This window comes from Leishmania major, chromosome 33 (assembly GCF_000002725.2).
Source record: "Leishmania major strain Friedlin complete genome, chromosome 33".
Taxonomy (NCBI): domain Eukaryota; phylum Euglenozoa; class Kinetoplastea; order Trypanosomatida; family Trypanosomatidae; genus Leishmania; species Leishmania major.
Genome location: NC_007285.2, coordinates 1,160,634 through 1,182,778, shown reverse-complemented (window position 1 = coordinate 1,182,778; position 22,145 = coordinate 1,160,634). Strand labels below are relative to the sequence as shown.

At 61.2% G+C, this 22,145-nt stretch overlaps 6 protein-coding genes across 6 annotated transcripts; all 6 read right to left on the bottom strand.

The window, feature by feature from the left end:
* Positions 1 to 1,736: 1,736 nt before the first annotated feature.
* Positions 1,737 to 4,856, bottom strand: LMJF_33_2630 (putative dynein intermediate chain; the record flags this gene model as incomplete). The annotated part of the gene is made up of 1 exon (XM_001685973.1): positions 1,737 to 4,856. One exon carries the CDS (start codon positions 4,854 to 4,856, stop codon positions 1,737 to 1,739), a length of 3,120 nt encoding a protein of 1,039 aa, XP_001686025.1.
* A 2,028-nt stretch (positions 4,857 to 6,884) lies between these two features.
* Positions 6,885 to 8,363, bottom strand: LMJF_33_2620 (conserved hypothetical protein; the record flags this gene model as incomplete). The annotated part of the gene is made up of 1 exon (XM_001685972.1): positions 6,885 to 8,363. One exon carries the CDS (start codon positions 8,361 to 8,363, stop codon positions 6,885 to 6,887), a length of 1,479 nt encoding a protein of 492 aa, XP_001686024.1.
* Positions 8,364 to 9,293: 930 nt separating this feature from the next.
* Positions 9,294 to 10,745, bottom strand: LMJF_33_2610 (metallo-peptidase, Clan ME, Family M16; the record flags this gene model as incomplete). The annotated part of the gene is made up of 1 exon (XM_001685971.1): positions 9,294 to 10,745. One exon carries the CDS (start codon positions 10,743 to 10,745, stop codon positions 9,294 to 9,296), a length of 1,452 nt encoding a protein of 483 aa, XP_001686023.1.
* Positions 10,746 to 11,881: 1,136 nt separating this feature from the next.
* Positions 11,882 to 14,686, bottom strand: LMJF_33_2600 (putative enoyl-CoA hydratase/Enoyl-CoA isomerase/3-hydroxyacyl-CoA dehydrogenase; the record flags this gene model as incomplete). The annotated part of the gene is made up of 1 exon (XM_001685970.1): positions 11,882 to 14,686. The coding sequence occupies one exon, from the start codon at positions 14,684 to 14,686 to the stop codon at positions 11,882 to 11,884; it is 2,805 nt and encodes a 934-aa protein (XP_001686022.1).
* Positions 14,687 to 15,676: 990 nt separating this feature from the next.
* LMJF_33_2590 (conserved hypothetical protein) lies at positions 15,677 to 18,850 on the bottom strand (the record flags this gene model as incomplete). The annotated part of the gene is made up of 1 exon (XM_001685969.1): positions 15,677 to 18,850. One exon carries the CDS (start codon positions 18,848 to 18,850, stop codon positions 15,677 to 15,679), a length of 3,174 nt encoding a protein of 1,057 aa, XP_001686021.1.
* Positions 18,851 to 19,787: 937 nt separating this feature from the next.
* LMJF_33_2585 (conserved hypothetical protein) lies at positions 19,788 to 21,554 on the bottom strand (the record flags this gene model as incomplete). Its single annotated transcript, XM_001685968.1, has 1 exon — positions 19,788 to 21,554. One exon carries the CDS (start codon positions 21,552 to 21,554, stop codon positions 19,788 to 19,790), a length of 1,767 nt encoding a protein of 588 aa, XP_001686020.1.
* Positions 21,555 to 22,145: the final 591 nt, after the last annotated feature.

Sequence of the window (22,145 nt, the reverse complement as noted above, 5' to 3'; positions counted from 1 at the left end):
CAGCCAAGTTGGTCTTCACCGTTGGCGCATCGGTAGGTTGTGTCGGCGACGGTGGTGCCACTGCCTCACCTTGCTGCTCCATACTCGGCCTAGCACACGCCGGCGCGTGCGCGCGCGTCAATTACAGAGAAAAAAGGAGAAAACACGTCCTCGCCTGCTGCTCTTGTGCGAATGGGAGCGGCGGCGGAAGGAACGGGGGAGCTCGAAGAGGCGGCGACAGAGAGAGGAGGACAAGTACGGGCCACCGAGAAGGCACACCAACACACGCACACGCACGCAAGCGCTCTTGGTTAGTTGTTGCTGCTGCCGTTGCTTGGGTGCCGGAGGGCTGCAGCGAAGCTCTTATTCTTTTTGTGTCCTTGTCGAATGTGCGATGAAGGATTGGGGGTGGGAAGACGAGGGTCGAGAAGGCAAGGGGAGAGATCGGACAGGCACAGAGGCGGTACCGAGGCAGCACTGCGAACACGAGGATTACAAACGCACAGGACAAAGCAGCCCTCGGCGCCTCTGGCGGCTACGTGATGCACTCGTGTGTCCGTGGAGCGCAAGAAAAGCAGCCGCCATCTGCAGCGACGTAGAATCGCCGTCCGCCGCCTCGCAAGCCACAAGTGCACCCACTCATGAGCAAGAAATCAGCGCTTCCTCTGTCGTTCGATGAAGCGGGGAAGTAAGTGCAGGGCGTGAGGGTAAGTAGGAGGGCGGGGGGGGGGCAGAGGGGACGGTTCGAGAAGGCAACGTCGATCTGACGGTGCCTCGCTCACCTCTTCGCCGGTCGTGCGCCTATCTGCAGCATGAGTGAGCGCGCACCAGACTTGCAGAAGGGTGCGTCAGAAAGAGAGCGGCAGTGAGCTGCTCACTGCTGCACACACGCGCCGGAACAAGCGCCTCCTTTCGTTTCCTGCACTTTGTCTAATAGGTGCGGGCACATCGCTGCATGGAGGAGCGACGCAAACATACGAAAATGTAAAACAGCAAAACAAAAACGAAAAGAGGACCCGGGCAAGTGCGAGCGTGCGAGGACGTACGAGAGCTATCATACATACAAGTGTACATGACACGGACTACCGAGCCAAACCTCACAGGAATAGAGATGCGAGGGCGACAACTAGACCTGCAGTAACCAACCACAATCGGAGAGAGAAGAACAAGCACGCACCCACGTGCATCTATCGTGAAGGCAGACGCGGGCGACGAGCTTCAGCACCCAATGGCGTCTAGAACAACGCAGAGAGGAGGGGGTGGGGCAAACTACTACAAAAAAACAAACGGAGAGAATGAGGTCAGCGAGAGGGGGGGGGCGGGGCACAGCTGGGTACACCAACGAAAAAGATCCAGGACACACACGCACACACAGACGCGTACTTATCTGGTCGTACCAGACGCGCCCGCGTCGCCGCCCATTTCGGCTTCGTTTCGCCGTCTCCCTTTCACAGCAAACGGGCCTCTCTCACGCTCTCCTCCATTCACTTCCGCGGGATTACCCACGGAGACATGAGCAGGCCGAAGAGCTATGCTCACGACGAAGATAACATCGCCACAGAAAGAAGAGCAACGAGCACACCCGGCTAGCGCTGTGGACGTGTGAGAGGCGCAGAAGACGAATAAAAGACAACTAACGCGCATGAGCTCTCATCAACGTGAAAGGAAGGGAGCCGGAGAGCATGCAGTTCACTTCACGCCCTCCAGCACGGCTCTGCCCTCATCCGCTTCCACTCGACTAACAAGCAGAGGGTGGATTAGGTAAGCTGCTTCCGGACCGCCTCTTTCAGCCACGCCTCCTGCTCGTCATCTGTGACGTCCCCGCGCCTGTACAATGAGCCGTCTAGCCGGAACACCGTCACGTCTCCCTCCTCGTCACCAACGACGAGCACCGGTGTCTCCTGCTCTGCGAAAACGACAGCGCTGAGACGGCGATGGTCGCGATACTCGACATTGGCGTGGGGGTGCATGGCATCCATGACCGTCCACACCTCGGCGTTGCCCTGCGCCGTCACCGTGGCAAAGGTGAGAGCGTTTGTGTGCGACCACGCCACGTCCTGTACGGCGTCTTGCCGGACGCTGTGAAAGCGCAGCTGTGCCTTTCTCGTGCCGACCTTGTACAGACGCGACGTCCAGTCCGCCGAGCAGGTGAGGAAGTATGCCGCGCTGTAGGGCGACCACCGAACGCGGTACACCAGCTCCGCGTGCGACTCGTACTCGAAGTCGTAGTTCTCCGTCTGGCTCTTGCTACACTGCAGGACGGATCCGTCCTCGGTACCGACGATGTACACCGCCGTGTCCGAAGGGCAGATATCGAAGCACATGCCCCCGCATTGCCGAGACAGGATCGTCTCCTCCGCAGCACCGCCGTCACCGGCGCTTCGGGTAGTCGCGGTCCTGGCACCGCTCTTCTGAGTCGGCTTTCGGTGCGGCGCCTTCTTACCGCCTTTGCCGCCCACCGCGGACTCGGCCGACACTGCCGCAGCCGCCTCTGCCTCCGCGACACCAGCAACAAAGGCTTTCTCTACCTGCATCCCCGGCTGGCGCTGCAGGTGCATGAGATCCGGTGGGACGCGCTCGATCGACTTGCCCACCGCCCATTGCACGACGCGGCCGTCGGCAGAGATGGAGGTGAGGAACTCACCATGCTCCTTTCCCTTCGGCACCCACTGCAGCTCCCAGATAGAGCCGGTGTGCTGGCCGCCGGTCGCGCCGACGATGGCGGCAGCGATAGAAGGGAGCAAGACGTCGTGCTGGATGTCGTAGACGACAATTTCGCCAGTGCTGCTGCCGACGGCAAGCAGGCTCGGGTGCTCAAAGGAAAAGGCGAGGGCCGTGACGTCAGCTTCGCCACGCAGGTACAGGACGAGCTCCGGAGCCAGTGGGTTCTTGAGTGACCAGCAGCACACCATCCCGTGCGCCTCCTGGCCCTGAGCTCGCTTGTATGCCATGTCCCATGGGCTATCGCTCGCCCTGTTGCCGGCGTCGCCCTGCGGCAACAATCGCCGGCGCGCGGTATAACCCACCGCCAGCATGTCGCTCTCACGCCGGTTCCACGTCATGCACGCCACACCGCGACCGTGCGTAAGCTGCGGCGAGCCGAAGCGCCAGAGAAGGCGAATCCCCTCGCTGAGTCGCACCGGCGGGGCGTCGATGGAGGCCGCGGCTGCCGATGGTGTGAGCTTCGCCGCAGCATCCGGTTGTGTACTCTCCGTGCCAACCACCCGCCCAGCCGACTTCCCGTCCACCGTCGCTGCTGCGTCTCCACCCGCCCGTGAAGTCGCGGCGGGGCCGTCGGCCGGGACATCTGGCAGAGGGGTGGGGTGCACGCTGATAGCCGCTGGCAGCGGCCCCGGTACCGCCGTTAGCGCCCGCATCGCAGCTGCGGGGGTAGAAGCGTTGACGGCAGAAGCGGGAATGGCCGCTCCGTTCGCCGCATCCGTCCCCGTACCTTGGCCGCAGGTCTCCACTGCGATACCTCGATAGGCAAGCTGCACCGCCTCCATGTTGTTCTGCACCACCGCACGCTCCATGATGCGCAGCGTGGAAAGCAACGTCTCGGCCAGCATCCACTGCCTGCCCGCCGGCACACCAGCAGTCGTGGCGGAGGCCCCAGAAGGGACTTTAGCACTGCTCGCCATGCCCCCATCGCTGCTCATTGTATGCGTCACTGTTTCCGACGACATCAAGGTGGACTGCCCGTTGTCGCTGCTCTGGTTATCGTCGTCTAGGCTGCCGTCGCCGTCGATGTTATCTCCGTCATGCAGGGCGTCCTCAACATTCGCGCCGGCACCGCCACCAACCGCGTCGGTAGCTGCGTCACCCGCCTGCTGCTGTCGCTCCTCCTGGGTATCCTCCTCGGCGTCCTCTGCCGCCTCCAGCGCCGCCACGTACGCATCCTTCAGCATCCATGGGGTTACCTGCAGAGCCCCGCTGTCCTTCCTCGCCGGCGGGTGCACTTCGGTCTGCACCGACTTCATCGGCGCGCGCATGGTGATGGCGCCGGTGCTGTGGAACTGCGTGCCCTCGTCGGTGCGGTACGTCTCCTCAACGGCCGCATACTCGCTGTTACGTGCCACGACGGCGGTGACCTTGTCGGCGTGCTCGTTTGACACGGCCTCGTCCTGATGAGCGTAGAGGAAGATGGTCGGGGTCTCGGTGAGGATGACGGTGGTGGTTGCCTTGCGCCATGCCGCCTTCTCAGTTGCTGTCAGCGGCGCAGGGGGGACGTAGGTGGCCTCCTCTAGCAGCGTGTTGCGCTGGGCGAGTCTGGGGAGCGGTGCATCGGCGGCGTTGCCAGCGAAAGCGATACTGCGCCTGCGCATCGACGGGGAGTCGTACCCGGAAAACAAGCGATCCGAGATGCGGTGGTCACAGGCGAAGGAAAGCGACTGAAGGCTTGAATCAAGGCTGCGGATGTCGCCCCCAATGGTGCGTCGGCCGACGCCGCTGCCGTGGTCACCAGCCTCGCTGCTCCCCTTGCTCTGGATTTGGGTGCTCACCGTCATTGAGTCCGGTTTCATGCTGCTGCGTCTGCTCGTGAACATGAAAGACGAATGCATGAAAGAGCTGCCCAACTCACCGCACATGAGGTTCACCGTGCTGCCGGCCTCCTGAGTCGTCTCCGGGCGACTTCCAGCGGTGCCGCCGCTGCTTAGCAGCTGCAATTCATGCGGCACTCCACCGAGAAGGCTCTGTCGCTGCTGCAGGGGCAGCGGCGTTCGGTTGATGCCACCATCGAGCACGTGAATGACGCCCTCCACCTCGGCGCGCATGTCTTGTGGGCGTTTCCGCACTTCCTCGCGAGAGGTCGATGATGTCACCTTGACGGGCTTGTTGTGTTGCACCGATGTCCGCGACGACGACGACTTGTGCATGGGGCCGCTACCGCCACCACTCGTTGCCGTGGGTGTTGTGACACTCGTCGCATTCGACACGTTGTCATGGCTGTGAGGCTGCTGATTACGACGTGACGAGAGCGAAACAAAGCTGTTCATGCTGTCTCGGCGACACGGGGTATCGCGGGGAAGAGAGGGGGTGGGGAAGAGGGAAGCAAGGGCCACAAGGGTGCCGGAAACAGCAGCAACAGCTGCAAGTAAACAAAATGGCGGCGTCCGTGTAAATCTCGGCAGCGAGTGGAGGATGGAGCTCGGTAACGCCAGCGGCACAACAGCCCGCAGTACGCACAGGCACAGAAAAGAAAGGGCAGTTTCACGGAGGCGGTGGAGGAAGCGGCCAAGGCAAATCGCGAGGAGCAGGTTTGGCCACAACGACAAGACGACCCACTGTCAACAAAACACTTACAGCCCTGATCGCTACAAAGACGTCTTAGTGAAGAGATGGGTAGCCGCTGAGGAGAGAGAGAGGGAGCGAGAGAAACAGAGTAACGCCAGCAGGCCCATAACAACGAAACGAGGCTTCTGTGTGTGTGCCGTCGAGTATGCCCAAGGTGCACGGGTATCACGACGCAAGAGTGCAAGAGAGATTGAGACAGCAAAGGCTCAGCAACAACAACCACCACCACAACAACAAAGAAAACGAGATGAGGGCAGAAGCAGAGAGCTGTTACACGCACGAGGAGGTGGAGGAGGGGCGTAGAGCGTTGGCAGCCGGCGCAGACATGACGTAGTATGCTTCTTGGTCGCCTATGCAGACGGAGAAGCGAGGCGTGCAGGCGCGGTCTGCGGCACGCTCCCTTTGCTGTGTCTAGCTGGTAAACGAAATGCAGGAAAAAAAAGCACGAGCGTGTCGAGCACCCACCGTTACCGCTGCACGATATGAGTAGCTACACAAGGGAGAGACATGAAGATCGCGTCGGCAGCTACGCATGCGTTTACGCTTGCGTGTGTAAGAGTGTGCGCTCCCACACACAACAACCTGTGCCATCATGGATGACGGAGCGCTCGCGGTAGCGCCTGGAGGCACTTGCACACACGCACGCACTGTAGAAGCTGCGCGTGCCCTTGCCGCTGCTTGGTCTTTTCTTCTCTCTTGTCGCTGTGCACGAGCACCGGAATAGCGACTGGATTGGCTCTTAGTTGTCGTCACAGGCATACACACGCACACACACACACGCACACACACACACACACACACACACACACACACACACACACAGGGCGGGTCGGCGTCGTGGACCCTGCGATACCAGGCACGGAGGGGTGTTGTGGCCTCTCCGTACCCCCATCCCCATCAGGGGGTTAGGGGAGGGTGGAGAAGTGTTCTTTTCTGGTTTTCGGCACTCCGGTTCCGCATGCCATGCTCTCACGGACATCTGAGCACGCGTGGGCAGACAAGGTTGCGAAAGGAGCCAACAAGTGCACGAAAAGACGGCAACACAAAATCCGCGCGTGCGTGCACCAAGCACAGGTACGCCGACCCAAAACGGCGCAGGGAGACCGAGAGAAAAGGAGCGAGGGCGAAGAAGTTCACAGCAACGGTGCGGGGCAGCAACGAACAAGAAAGTATGCACACGAGAGACAGAGAGGGACTTGAATGACGGGAGAAAGTCGGGAAATGCACGAAAGACCACACCCACCAAACGGGCAACTTCATATGCACACACACACACACACACACACACACACACACACACACACACACACACACGCCGAGGCACCCCCTCCCACGCCAGCAGCAACGACAAGGGTACCCAACGAAAAAAAAACAACAACAGAAATGAGCAAGATGTACGGCAAGGGGCGCAGAGAACCACGAAGTCACAGACGTGCTCGAGAGCGCCGCTGCCCCATACAACAACAACAAAACGAAAGACTCGAAGGAAACTCTCTCGAGACAGAACACTGCTCAGGACAACCTCCTCTACCTCTCCTCACCGACCCACCGGCCTTCCGCCATTGCGGTCTACTACTCTTTTTTTTTTCAACGCCGACGCATCCGCTTCCTCAGCCGTTTCCCAGCAGGAGCTCCTCGACGACGGTGATCGAGTACTTGTGGTCCGCTGCGTTCGGCCGGCTGCTCACGTCCACAAATGCCAGAGGAATCCCCAGCTGGTCAAAGCTGAAGCTCTTCGCACTCGCTCCGGCTGCCCCACGCAAAGACCCACGGCGAGGCGGCGCCTGCCCCCCGCCATCATCGCTGTCCGCGCCGTCCAAGGAGAGCATGTACCGACGGCCACCAACGCTTCTGCCGCGGCCAGACTTGCCCTCCCCGGTGATGACCGCGTTGTGGCCGTCGCGTACGATCTCTACGCGACCCATCGCATTCTGCCGCGACTCGATCGAGGCAACCATGGCCGCCTCTAGAAGCTTGCGCACCGCCTTGGAGGCGTAGCTGATTACCTCGTCGCGCTTCGTGCAAGCAAAGAGGAGCCGGCGGACCCCGTAGAACTCAGGGGACTGCAGCACATTGAAGAGAAGCTCCGCCAGCGCAGCAACGCCCTCTTGTTGATTGTCCTGGACGGTGACGGAGTCGATGACCACGACGACGTTTACGGCTTCATTGAGGGCGCGCAGCATTCCCTGGTGCAGGCGCGGATGTCCAGGGCAGTCGACAACCTTCACCCCTGCCGTGCTGTTGGAGCGGCCATGCTGCGCAGCTGCGCACATGTATCCACTGTTTTCACGCATACTTGTCCGTGAATCAAAGAGCTGCTGATGGTGCACCAGCTGCACGAAGAGTGCTGTCTTTCCGCTGCCGGGCAGGCCAATCAACACCGTCGTCGTTCGCGGCCGCCGCCGTTTGAGCACAGCACCAAAACCCAGTATACGCCCAAACACCAAGAACACAACCAGGTAGCCAAGCACGAGGGTAGCCGACAGCCACACCCACTCCGCAGCAGAGAAAGTGCTTAAACGCACGGCAATACTCCCGGCCGTCATCGGCAACGCAGCGTCCGCTGGCAAGGTATCATCCCCTGCAAGAGCGTGCTGCGCTGCGGCAGCGGCTTCCAGTGCTCGAGTCACCTCCGGGGTGGCCGCATAGACAGCGGTGGCGGCCATGTGCTCGACACCGTTTTCTTTGCGGCCCCCACCGGTGCGAAGATAGGCCGAGATGCTGGACACCGCCTGCTGCACGACATCTTGCATCGCCGTTGCATTGCGTCCCAGTCGGGCTAGAGCGGAATTCCACGCCTGCGGCGTGGTCGGGGTCAGTGCGGTCGCCGGACGCAAATGCGCAACGCCGTCCACCCCCTTGGCATTCTCCAGCGATGCCATGCGGGTGAGACTCTGCTGGGCCGCTGCGCAGAGATCCTGCAACCCGGCAAGAACACCACTGCGGATTAGATTCTCTTCTTCCACGGAGAGGCCGGCGTCACCGCTTGATGCGGAGAGCTGATGCCCCTCGGCGGTGTATTTGTCGAGGACCACCCGCACCGCCTCTATGATTGTCTCGTTGACCAGCACCTCATGTAGGGCACTCATGATGTGCGCAACAACAACAGCGATGTATTCGCTTGCACGCAGCCTCCTTCCGTCTGGGTGCTGTTGTCCTGTGGGTGTGGGTGAGCCGTAGCGCGGTTCTCCTTTTTCGACTTTGCTGCTGTGTTAACCCTCCAAGACACGCTGAGGAGGGCGCTGAAATCGGAGATGACGAGGTGAAAAGAGAGACGCATGGGATGGGCGGCATGGCCGTGGATGGAGGAGGGGGGGGCGCGACAGTGGCTGGCGTACACCCACACACATGGACAGGATCCATGCTCGTCCAGTCATGGAAGCCTCGACTCTGTGTAGTGTCACTGCAGTCGGCTTGGCCCAGAGGACGGTTCTCGATTTGTCTTATGTTCTGTTTTTCGTTGGGCTCCCGCGCATTATTACACTTGCCACCTCGCACATTACCGTGTGCTTCAGCGCAACTGTCAACGCATACGCACGAAACACAAACACCATTTCTGACACGCACAAGCACGTACCAAAGGATGTGCGCACAAAGATGCTGAAACCCCATGCAGGAGCTGCGTGCACGCGTGCCAAGCAAACAGCACGGAGGAGGTGGTGGTGATGGTGGGTGAGTAGGGGGGAGGGGGTGACACCACATGCCGACTCGCTATCACATCCTTCAGCTGCTCTCTGTGAAGATGATGGAAACAAGCGAAAAGAATAGAAAAAGGCGAATCAAGGGCCGCATACGCACACACACACACACACAAACACGCACGCACACTTCACAGCTGCACATGAGAGAAGAGACATCGACAAGAAGGAAGTCACGGAGAGCGCGACATGGTCAAACACCCTCTCGTTCCCACCTCCCCCGAGGGAGCTACCAGCACTACATGTCCTCTCTCTCTCTCTCTCCGTTGCTTTCCTTTATTTCTTTGTTGCTTTCGTGTTTTTCTTGTTTTTGCCCCGTCCTCACGCCGGTGTGCTCTTGCTCAGGGACGCATACGACTTCTTCAGAGCCTGGACTAGCTCACGGTACTCCGGCATCCCCTTCGTCTCCCCGTACACGGCAAACGTGATCGGGTGCTCAATCAGCTGCGCACACACCTCGTGGAGACGCGCCATTGTCACCTGCGCGCTGCCCTGAATAGTCTCCTGCGGCGTAATCGTGTAGTTGTGCACGAGGAGGTTGAAACCCATGTCGTTCAGCAGCTGTTCACGCCCCTCGCCCAATAGGATGAGCTGCGAGCTTAGTTGGTTTTTGGCCATCTCTACGTGCACCGGGGTGACGCGCTGGCTAATCGACGCCGCCTGGAAAATTATGATCTTTAAGAGGTTGTTCACGTGCTCGTGCGGCGCAGAGCCGTAGAGGCCGATCAAGCCACCATCGCTGTACCACGCCGTAATGCACTCCATGCCGTGCACGTTCGGCTCCCGGTTCAGCACCTCACGAAACAGCTTGGTCTGCATGCCCTTGCCAGGGCCGCCGGAGCTGAACGAGGTGCCGCCACCCAGCAGTGTTTGAATGACCGAGAAGGTGAAGTAGTCGGGGTGGGCCATTGGGATGGCCTGGAAGAAGAGGGCTATGTGGCTAAGGTTCTTTTCCTGAAACTTGTTCATGGACTCCGGCGCCATTGTGTTCTGCACGTACTCGCAGCCGCCCGTGTACGGGTGAAGCTGAGCTGTTGCAGCAGCTGCCTTGTTCGCCGTCTCTGCGCTAGACGAATGGAGAGATGGCGCGGTCGCTTGAGGAAACTGCAGCCGCACCTCCGCTTCCTGTACAAACGTCTTGTGATCCGCCACACCCGTCGCCGCCAGCACCGTCCGCTCCGGCGTGGTGTAGCGGCGGTGGAAGGCGTGGAACCTCTCCAGTGTCAGCTGCTCCAGCTGCTGCTCTGTCGGAGAAAGCGGGTTGCCGAGCCCACGACCGCTCCAGCCGGCCTTGTGGACAAGCTCGAACAGCATGCTCGTTGCGTCTCGGCTCATGAGAGAGCTGCGGTGCAGGGTCTGAGCCTTCGCCACGGCGAACTCCTCGTCGTTGTCGGTTGGGTGCAGCCACATCCCGTTCAGTACATCGAGTCCTTCCTTCCGGTGGTAGCGCGGCATCATGAGCATGACGGACATGGCCTCACGGTTGTTGGTCACCTTGTACGCGTTGCCAAACACACCGAGTGACTGGCTAATCGTCTCGGTCGTCATGCGCGTGTTGCTGCGCAGCGGAAGCGACTCCATCACCGCAGCAGCGCCAAAGCTCCCCTCCTCCTCGAACTTGGGGCCGTTCAAGGAGAAAAGCCCCATGCCGGTGATGCCATTGCCGTCCTCGCATGTGATGACGCGCAGGCCGTTCGTAAGACGGGATATGGTGAAGTTCTCGCGCGTGACTGTCTCGGCAACGCCGCGGGCAAGACGACTCGCAGCAAGCATCGCTATCGATTCGGAGGTGAGGTGGGAGGGAGGGAGGGAGGGAGGGGGTAGTTGCAGGTGTTTGTGTGTTTCTCTTCGTGAATATATGTTGCCATGTGGAGAGTACGGTCAGAGGCGTGCGCCGCGGTGAGAGCAACAGAGAGAGAGCGAGTTGATATCAGCACGAGGTCAACAGCCTGAAGGCACGTAAAGCATCCAACAAGGAAACGCTAACGAGCTCGATGCGAGCTGCGGCGAGAGAGCGAGAAGTAGTCGCAAAAGTCCTGACGCGACATGAGTGCACCTTTCAGCTCACCCGCCGGCATGGGCCTCCCGTTTTTTGCGCCTACACTTGCAACCTTGAGATATGAATCTGCACAGTAAAAAAAAAATGTGATAAGCTTCCGTTCTCATGTGATGAGAAGGCAGCGCACATCTCGAAGCCGTCGCCGCACAGACAACATGCGTATGGGCCTTTCATGGTCACTCGCTCTCCTCCTGCGCTAGCTCGCCGGGACGACTCCTGGGCCGAGGCGCGTTTTGCTCCTCTGTCCCTCTCTCCCAGATGTGCATGTGATGTCTACAAACAGGTTTGCACACGCGCCCCTCTCCGCTCCCTCCCCCGCCCTTTCTCTTTTTTTTGTTCGGTATGTTTGCTGTTGAGATTCACCCGACTCGCACACGCCATCTTCCTTGTTGATGCTTATCGATGTCCTGCCCCTCTCCACCTCTGTCTCATTGCCTTTGCGGCTCTTGTACACGCATCCTCAGCATGCCCTGGTGAAATACCCCACAGAGCGCAAGGAAACCCGAGCGCAGGCAGGCATCTCGCTTTAGCTGGGTATCCTTCTCTCCCATTCCCGAGTGCCGCGTGCCGTCAGCGCACACACACACACACACGAACCGCAAGACAGCAGCTTGAGCAGTTTTGGCAGTGAAAGGTTGCGCAGTCCTGTGCACATTATCTGTAAGATTCCGCTTCGCATCAGATGGCTGCTCGAACGGCAGAAAGGGAAGAAGACAGGGGGGGAGAGGCGAGAAGTTTGCCGGGCGCTCGCGCACGTTCGTAGGAAAATAGCTTCGATTTGCGCTCCCGCAGTACTGCTGTGTCTAAAACAAGCGGCTGCCAGCCATTCTCCCAAGCCTCGTGCTGTCGCTTACTTGAACATAGAGGCAAACGTCGTGGCCTTCGCCTGCATCTCCCTTAACGCCAAGCACGGCGCCGGAAACTCCTCCGAGCCGAGCGCGCGCTGGTACACCTGCATCTTGCGCACGACCTTGTCGATCCCCGCCACGTGATCCGCGTAGTAGCACAACCCGCCCTTCCACGCCGGGAAGCCAAACCCGTAGACGGAGGTGCAGTCGATGTCAGCCGAGCTGGTGACGATGCCGTCTGCCATGATTTTGGCCGCCTCGTTTATCATGACGAACACGATGCGCTCAAAGATCTCCTCCTCGCAGAATGGCCGGCGAGTCACGCGACGGCGCTTGCTGCAGTCGATTGTGCGGTACTCGGTGGAGTAGTTATGCTGCCGAATAAGAGATGCCAAGCTGACCAGTGGGTATCGCTGGCGCGACGCCGCGCTCGAAGCTGCCACAGACGGTGTCGTGGCAGCGTCCGACAACATGGCCGCGCAGCCTGCAGTGGTGGTGGTGCCTGCAGCAGATCCGCCCTTGTCGCCACTGCCGGTGCCCAGGCGGTTTGGCGCAGATCCGGTCCACAGCCAGGATGCGATAGGGTGGCGCAGGCGATACTCCAGACTTGCCTCCTGCGGTGTCAAATACTTGTACCAACCCTCTCGCGTTTTGCGGCCAAGGGCGCCGGCAGCAACGAGAGCGTTTGGGATGTCAAAGACAGGCCGACTCGGAAGACACCACGCGTTGCTGAGCTCAAAGGCACTTGGCACGCTCGGCTCAATGCCGACCCTCTTGGGCGGCGGTACCGAGCTGCCGCTCGCGCGAGCTGCCACTGCCATCATGGACGCGCGCGCCATGGCCATCACATCAAGGCCCATGATGTCCTCCAGTTCGAAGAGGCCACGAGTGAAGTGGAAATTCTTGCGCAGCACATTATCGATCTGTAGCGGGAAGCAGCCGTCCTCCAGCATTGCGTACGCTTGGTAGAGCGCTGTGAGCAGCAGCCGAGTCCCCACGTAGCCGTGACGGCTGACAGATAGAATCGGGTACTTGTCGAGTTGGCACAACAGGCGCATCACGAGTTCCACGACCCACCGCTCCGTCGCAGCGCCACGGATCACCTCCACCAGCGGGGACTCGTTTGCTGGGGGGAAAAAGTGTATGCCGAGAACCTGACCAGGGCGCTGCGTCACGGCCGCGAGCTCATTCACGTCCTGCGCCGACGAGCCCGTTGCAAGGATCGTGGAGCGCTTGCAGACAGAGTCGAGGAAGGCGAGGATGTTCTGCTTGATCGCCGCAACCTCCGGCGCACACTCGAAGACGAGATCAGCATCCGCAAGGACAGGAGGGAACGGGGCTATGCGGCTGCCCATCACACGCAGTCGGTGCAACATGTCATTGCAGCGGCGTTGTGACAGCCGGTGCGCCTCAACACGGCTGCGCAGGTAGTCTTCGATGCTACGGCGAGCTACCTCCTGCCGCTGAGTGTCCGCCTCCACCAAGACGACCTCGATCTCCGACTGCCGCAGCAGCATGAGTGCAATTGACGTACCCATGGTTCCGGCACCAATGACAGCCACCTTCTTCAGTCCCAGCTGCGCCGTGGCATCGTCTGTAACGAGGTCGGACACGGAGGCCGCCGAGACGGGAGAGTTGGCCGCGACATGCACTGCCGAGCTGCGATCGTTGATAACCGCCAGTCCTGGCACCGGGCGCTGCTGACTGATCCATTTCCTCTCCCACGACATCGATGTCCGTTGTGACGCACGCATCAGGTGCTGCATTGCCTGTGTCTCAGGCAGCAGAAGACAAGACTCGAACAACGCCCGCTCCGCCACCGTGTATGCAGCCGCGGCGTCGCTTTGCTCGGCACCGTTTGAGCTTGGAACGCTCCGGCCGCCGTTGAGACGGCAGCTGTGTGTGACGGCCAGCCTCACCGCCTCGATCGCGCGGTACGGAGCCCGAACCTCGCGCGGCACAGAGTCGCGCAGCTTGTGCTCCATCCACGCGTACCAGCCGCGGTTAAAGAGGGAGTGCTGCGCGTACGCTGGGCAGGTGCGACGGCGGTGCAGAGCAGCCGCTTTTGCCGCCCGTGCGTCCTCTACCGCGCTCAGGCCGGTTGCCTTTTCGCCGTGGCCGTCTTGCGTGCCGGGAGTGGCCACAGTGACATACTTCTCCAGGAACTCCCTCAACGCCGTCCAAAAGTGTGGGGCGCTGTACGCTGGTGTGTCAATGAGGCCGATCTGGTGCGCTTCCTTTGCGTACACTCGGCGGCCGTAGCACAGCATGTTCAGCGCGTGCGGCACGCCAACGAGGCATACGAGCCGCTGTGCGCCGCCGCCACCGGGGGTGATGCCAAACCGCACCTCCGGGAAGCGGAAGTGTGCGTTCATCTCGCAAATGCGGTAGTCGGCCGCCAGAGCAAGCTCAAGCCCCCAGGACGAGCAGAGGCCCTGAATAACTGCTACACACACCTTGGGGCACATGGCGACCGCGGCTGTTAGCTCCGACAAGGATGGCACAGGCGGCTGCGCGGTGGGGTCGGAGATGAAGCACTCCGTGAAGTTGGCAATATCGATGCCGCTGGAGAAGAAGCGGTGACTGGTTGAGGTGAGCACAATGAAACGACAGTCGGCGTCGGCTTCTAGCGTCTTGAGGGCGCGCAGGACCTGCGCTCGCATTGGCCCACATAGTATGCAGCCGCCGATGTGCGAGCGCGGCGGCGCTGAACTCAGCATGCAGATCAGCCCAACCACACCTCGTCGTTCAACGCGGACAAACTCGTTGTCCTGCAGGTGTTTCGACACGGTCTCTATGCGTTTCATTATGTGGGTATCTGTTAGGGGAGGGGTGCCCCACGAGTGCGTCAAGACAAGCACAAAGGCGGAGATCAGGAGCTCCGACGATGGACGGAGGTGAGGGAGTAAGGACGTGGAGAAGGTGGCAATGGTGTCGGTTATAACACTACTGAGAACTGTGGTGCAGATGGGTGGGGCAAAGGCAGTGCAAGCTAAGATGGAAGAGATGCAGAGAGTGATGCCGTACATGCATTCGTGGCACGGTCGGACCGAACAGGCCTCGAAGGGGAAGGAGGAGGGGGCGAGGGGCGACATAGCGCAGTCGCGACTATCCTTGAGAGCGACTAAAGCCGCAATGCGAGGAGCTCTCACAGTCGGTGCCGCGACAGTGAGTCATGTATACCTCGTCGAAGATGGAAAACAGAAGGGGTGTACTCCGACCGCAGTCATACCCACAGTGAGAATGCATCGACGAGCACACATGTCTCACCAGAGAAGAGGGCGAGCGACGGCGGCGCACATCTCCCTCCCCCCCCACCACCACCACCAACCCTCTCGCGCAACGGACCTTGCCCATGCGTTCTTGTTTCCGCAGACACGGATGTCCCCCTCTCCCCCCCCCTCACACACACAAAAAAGCGGAAGAGGGGCAACACATATTATTTCTCCGGCGGGTGCGTGTGTGTTGGCACACAGACCTTTTCCCTCGCTAGCCACACGTCTTTCTGTTACCCAACGACGCCCTGTTGCCTTGGCACCTGTTGCCGTGGCTTTGACGTTGAAGTGTAGAGGCAAAAGGGGGGGCGCACCCCACCCCTACGCACACACACACACACACAACACAACACAATGCACCCGCACCGAAGGGCGGCATAAAACAACAACAACGTCGAAAAAAAAAACGAGGGACCGCTCGGCAACCTTTCGCTTTCGCTTTGGTCTGCGGGCCCCAAAGCACACCTGCTGCACAACAGAATGGCATCGCCAGCGCGCGTGTGTGTTTTTCGTGACAGCACATCAACGAAGCCACGCCTGCCATGGGCAGTACGCCATCAACTGCGGCTGCAGCAACCCCTCAAACTCCATTTGTCGAAGGTCGATACGGCGACGGCGCCGCCTCTGCTCCGTGTCACATGGAGTCACAGGCGGCGCCCCTGCGGCCGCAGTCGCTACAACCTTTCCAGATGCCTTCAGTCTGGCCTGCTCCGCGTCACGCGTCGCGGAAGTCGCCAACACAAATGGTGATGACGATGATTCCGACAGAGATGCAGACGACGAAGCTGCTGAGCAGTTGCTGTTCTCATTATCCCCATCTTCGGCCGGCGGCTCACTCTGCAGCGTGTATCGGTTTAGGAAAGGCTCCAAGGCCGCCGCAATGCCGTCGGAGGTATCTCCGTAGGCGGTGCTCGACGTAAACCGAGAAGAGTCGCGGGCCGCCTTGCCGGCGCTGCTGAGCTGCGGCACCACATCCACCCCCATCAGCTCCGATATCGCCGCGCACTGCGCAAAGGTAACGAGGGCTAGTCGCGTTTCTCGCGAGGGCAGCGGACGGCTGCGCGTATACACGTTGCCGCCTGGCCCACCGCTGCTCCCCACAGCCGAGGCGGAGGGGCCGCCAAGCCGGCGCAGCTCCTGCGCCGTCCACTTTAGCAGCCGGCGCCGCACGCCTTCCCCGCTGGCCTCGTCGATGCGGCTATGCAGAAAGCGAAAGAGTGGAAATATGTGACGAACCGCACGCAGGCGCTCTTCCATCGTAACGACCCGACGACTGACACCCGTCGGGAGCGCCATGCGCAGACGCACCGGCTGCGCGGGAGCCGCCGAGAGAGGCAGGGACGAAGCGCTGAAGACAGATGCCGTCGCCGACGACGGCCACATCGCCGAGGAGCGTGCAAAGGCGCCGCTTACGCTGCTGCTGCTGCGCGGCTGCTCCACTGGCATGCTACCTTTGGTAACGAGGGTGATGAGCTTGTGCAGCAGCCCTACGGGCTCATCCTCGGTCCCGAGCATTGACAGACTAGGGGCCAGGTACAGCAAGCACACTGGCCGATCCACACGCGTTACGACGGTCAAATAGAAGGGCACAATGTCCATCCACCAATCAGCGTTTCCGCACGAGCCGGCGATCTGCTGGCGACGAAGGTCATCAGCCAGTCGCCCGTACACAAGCGTTGCGCAGTCGCGCAGAATGCGGAGATAGGGGTGCGACAGTGTGTTGAAAAAACGCTCGAGGGGCTGCGCTGAGGTCAGCGACGCGCCGGGCGAGGCGGCGGCAGAGCTCCAGTCAGCGAAGCCAGTGCCACCAATGATGCCGAGCGAGTCGGACCGTGGAAGAAGAAATGCGGTGGGCGAGAAGGACGCAGGACTGCTGCGGTCAGAGGACGCAGTCGCGGTGGGTCGCGATGTATCGGTGTCTGCAGCGGCGATCGGGGTGCTGGGGAACGCACTGGCGGTACCGCCGCCACTCCCACCCGGAAGCAGCGATGCCGGCGCTGAAAGGAGGGCTGACGGGCTCCCCAGCCCGGGCGTCGCTGGAGAGCCGAACGGGCTGCAGCGGACAGACGCGTGGCGCGACGTCAGCGAAAGCGCGGAGGATGGGCCGCCGCCGCCGAGCCCGTACATGCCCCCGAGAAGTGACCATCCGCCCTGCTGCTCCTCTGCGTCTCTCGGTTCTAGCGTCAACTCCACATCCAGCAGCCGGTTCAGGAGCACACGCAAAATGTCGTTCCGGTACGACAGCAGCTTGTTGTTGTGCTGTACTGTTACGTCTAGATCGCTTGGCGCGCCGGCTGATACTGCCGTACCAGGCACAATTCCTGCGCTCCCGCCGCCCTCGCTGCTGAGCTGTCCAGCTAGCCCTCCACCAGATCTACCCTTCCCGCGGGCCGCTACTGCTGTTGCTGCTGAGCTGTCGCTGCCACCACCGCCGCCAGAGAAGGCGGCTCTGACGCAGCGTCCAGATGGGCCACCCGTGAGACTGTCACTCACTGCAGACCTCGCGCGACCGCCGACACGCGCTCCGCCGTCGCTCAGTTCTGTGTCGCTGGCCGTTGTGGTGGTATCCATCAAGGACGAACTGCCTCCAAGTAGGGATGGATGTGGCAGAGTCGGCTGTCGCAGCGACACCTCGCCAGCCCTTGCCCTCTCCAAGAGCGTCGCACTCACGTAACCTGACGGCAGCACGCCGGTCGTCGGAAGCATCGACGACAGTGAAGCGTGGTGGAACTCCTGCTTCGCCGACATCGGAGAAAACAACCCTCCCAGGTCGGTTCCGCTCTCTTCTGACGTGCCTCCTGGAAGGGTCAGGGAGTAGGAGCCCGTGGCGGGCGGCAGCAGCCACGGAGAGCCGCTCAGAGCACCTCTGCCATCGGCGCGCCGCGAGCGCAGCGATTTGAGAAGCCCCACAGCGCGCTGCAAGCTTTGGCTGTTGCCGAGTTGTGGATGGTACGCTGGGGTGTGCCCCTCTAGTGCCAAGTACAGCAACACAGCGGTGCACGCCACGTGGTGGCGTCGTTCCGCCCACCGCCGCCGCGGCATAAAGTCGGCAATGCAGCCCTCCAGCAGCTCCACAACGTAGACGGGGCTGTACTTGGTCGCCACCGCGTTCAGGACGCGAATGAAGCTGTCGCTCGGGATGGAGCGCCGCGCCCCATCACGCACGGGTGGGCGCAGTTGACAGGGTTTCAGCAGCACCTCGAGAACGCCGCGCACGGTTTGCTGCGACTGATCAATCAATACCAGACACACACGCTCAAAGGCAATTTGGAGACGCGCGTGCCAGCGCGTGATGACGTGAAGCGCTGCCGCCGAACGATCCCAACCGCCAGCGTGGCGCGCTGCTACCCGTGCAGCCCCAGCCTCGCTGCTGCTGTTATCGCCGCCACCGGCGCTAGCCGTGCGTGCTCCGCCCGTCTGCGCCGCTGGTGGGTTGCCCGCCACTGTCTCCACGACGCGCCACCATGGCATCGTGTTCAAGACGCCAAGCACGAGTAGGCGCAGTTCCGAGAGGGCACTACGGTAAGCGCTTCTCAGTGCGTCGCCCTCCATGCACGGCGGAAACCCACTGAGCAGTGATGATGATGCGCCAACGTCGACACTGCCGCCGACGCCCGCCGACGCCAACGGACGGTTCAGCTCGCGTAGCCACTGCTCCATCCCAAGCAGACACTCCACCACCTCGCGGTCGCGCATCTCAGCTAGCGAGGTGTGCCGCAGCACTTCCTGCAGTGTCTGCAGGTGTAGCAGGTTTTTCCGAAGGACATACACGTCAGCTGCGGCTGCCGCGCCACCACCGCGAAAGCCGGCGGCACTTATGTCACGGATGTGGCGCTGTCGATTTCGAAGCAGTCCGCAGGACGCGAAAATATCGCTGCTGTCAGCCAGCGCAGAGGCTGAAGCAGCAGGCGCACTGCCGCCACCACTGTCAGCGGCATACGCAGTCGGAAGCGGCGGGGAACAGGAGCCGCTGCGGCAGCGCTTACGTTCGCCTGACCGCATGGCGTTTGGCTAGCGTCAGCACGAGGAATGAGTAGCGGTGGACGCAGAGTGAAGTCCGGGTGGCGAGGTCTGCGCAAGGTACGCAGGGCCCGTTACGTCTTGATTCCGCAGTGCTCACCCCGCACGTGTGTGTGTGTGTGTGTGTTTAACGGCTGCGTCAACGCCAACCAAAAACGCAAATCCGAAACGAAAACATGGTGCAGACAAGAGGGGAGGGGGAGGGGGAGCAGAGAAGAGCGCGGTGAGGGTTGAGAGCCGGGGAGCCGATGACGCGTGGGACAACCGAAATAAAAACCACACGCGCAACGCTACATGAAAGGCACGTGCGGATGTCAGTGTGCATTGCCTTTCGCCACAGCCTCCGTGCACCAGCATGCCGAGGGACGACGAGACAGCCGCCTTGCGCGCGGTGTGCTGACAACAGGATAGGCGCCTGTGGCACTCTCTATCTCTCGTGCCTTGTGTGTAGGGAACGGGGGCGGTTGTCGACGGTGAGCGCAGCCGAATCGAAAGCGAGCATGAGCAGTAGCAGATCGCAGCAGAGACGCGCCAAGGGATGTGAGGAGCCCCAGCAAACAAGAACACAAAAACAAGGAGAGTGGAGAGCGAAAGGCTGTGCCTCTCTGTCTCTTCATGAGCGGTATCCATGCACGAAGGGAGAGGTCGGGGAGCGGTCGGCGCAGACACTGGCCGAGGGGGCGGACGCGCGTGCGCGCAAGCGCACGTGTGTCTCGGCCGCCGCCAGCCACCAAAACAAGCATTCGTTCGTGTCAAGCACGAGGCGTGGATATCCCTTGATGCCCATGAGCGGTACTGCATTCATGTCAGCCCCTGCACAGGCGGGTGCCGTTGAGGTGACGCAGCCGGCAGATGTCGCTAGCTTCCTTCCACCGCCCTGGTCGCGGAGTTCGGATGCCGAGAATGGCAACGGTGTTGAGCTCGAGGCGGCGTGATCAAAAGGTGTGCAGCCCCACTGTACGGCTTCAGCAGCGGTGAGGTAATGGGCGCTCGCTGGCAGCGATCCAACCAAGCCCAGCTGCGCCCGTGCCGCGTCCAGCGTCAGCGGCACCTCGCTGCCTGGGAGTAACACGAACGCCTGCCGCGGCGGCGGTACTGGCACTGAGCGGCGTCGCACGCTAGCCGCAGCTCCCTCCTCCTCGGTAGCGGCATCTCTTCCATCTGCACCGCACGCAAGGCAGCCCGCGTCACCCGAGGCATCGCCAGTGCCGATGAAGGATGCTGCGTCGCCCGGGAAGGCAGAGAAGGGTGACCGCGACGACGTGGCTGCAGCCCAGGTAGCCTGGCGTAGATCGCTGGCATACGGCTGCAGAGCATGCCTCGTCTGTACATCAACGTCGGCGAAGGCAAGAGACCCTACACACACCACGTAGTCGTTGACACCGAGGGCGTAGTCATCCTCATACTCGAGCCCAAGGTCTACCATAGCTGCTGTCGCGTCTGTGCCCCAACTGATGGCCTTGCGTGTCACCTCGCCAATGCCCAAGTCACTAGGGCACCGCCATTCCTCAGGCACAGGCGAGCATGGGTTGCAGTCCGACAGCGACGCGCGTGCCGCTGCAGACATGGGAGAAGGCGCAGTTCCGCCGGTGTCAACAGCGGCGAAGACGCCTGATAGTCCAACACCAGCGGCGCCCAGTGCATCGCTGCGCCCATCGCGCGCGGACCCGCTTGACCATCCACCGAACAAGCGACAGGGGGAAGGAGGCGATGTGCGCCCGTGCACAAGAACAGGACGGAGCCGCAACACGCAAACGACACCGGTGGCGTCGGAGAGCCACAAGAGGTCGTATGGAACCACAGTTGGAGACATGGAAGATGCGACGGCCCCTGCTGCAGCGGCGACGCTACCGTTGGAAAAGGCGTCAATGCAGCGCACAATGCGGCCACACACGACAACGCGGTGGCACGCGGCCGCATCCAGCTGAATGGTGCTCTCGCCCAGACGGGCAGCGGTGACAACCTCGCGCAAACCGTGTCTGTCACCGCGCACTTTGTCGTCTTCTTCACACAGTGCAGACGCACTAGACGTTGACGCTGACGAGAGCACACGAGTCTGCGGTTCCTGCGTGGCGTGGCGACTGCAGGGCTTCCCGACCGCTGCCGTGCAGACGCCAGCATGATCCATACCGAGAATAGCGCGGCAGAGTTGGCGAACCGTGACAGGGCGAGGGGCACGGCTGCGCCAACTGATGCGGCGGCTGCTTGGACGATCCACTGATGGGCACATTCTTCTGACATCCAGGCCTGTCTGGCCTTCGCGGTCTAGGTGGCCTGTGGCCAAAGGAGGAGGACGCAACGAGTGCTGGCGCTGATCCGAAGCACTGCCAGCAGAAGCCGGAGGAGTGTCGGAAAAAAGGAAGCTGGCGGAGCATCTCATGTGCACGGAGAGTCCAATCAAAACGGTGAAGAAAAGGAAGGAGAGAAGACGTTGGACTCGTCCCGTGTGCAGGGTGCCACGTAGGCGCTGTGAGGTGTGCAAGATATGTCCCTATGCCACAAACGATCAGGGCGGAGGCGGAAGGAGGGGGGAGGTAGAGGCGTTGATGACGTTCGAGCTGGTACACATGCACAAGAGAGAGAGAGAGAGACACGAGATCGAGGCCGGCCACCTAGCAACACATTCAACGGCACGCCGGCGGCACCCGCCGAAGGCTCCTCGAAGGTGCCTTCGAGCGCCAGCAAGGCCTGCTGTTAAGTAAAGAGATGATGCGGGCAACTGTGAACAGCGAAGGAGAACCGAGAGGGAGGTTACAGCCAATGGGTCTTGGCTGGACTCCGCGTTAGCTGTTTTCGAGCACTGCAACCACGCAAGGGAGCATGTAGACACCCAGACACACAAACACAGAGCACCGCAACAGAACACGATTAGCGTAACACGGTAGATCCCTTCAAAGAACACCGCCACCCTCGCACGAGTAGTCGTGTGTGATCATACAAGGAAATCGTGAGTACGCCCCAACGAGCAACG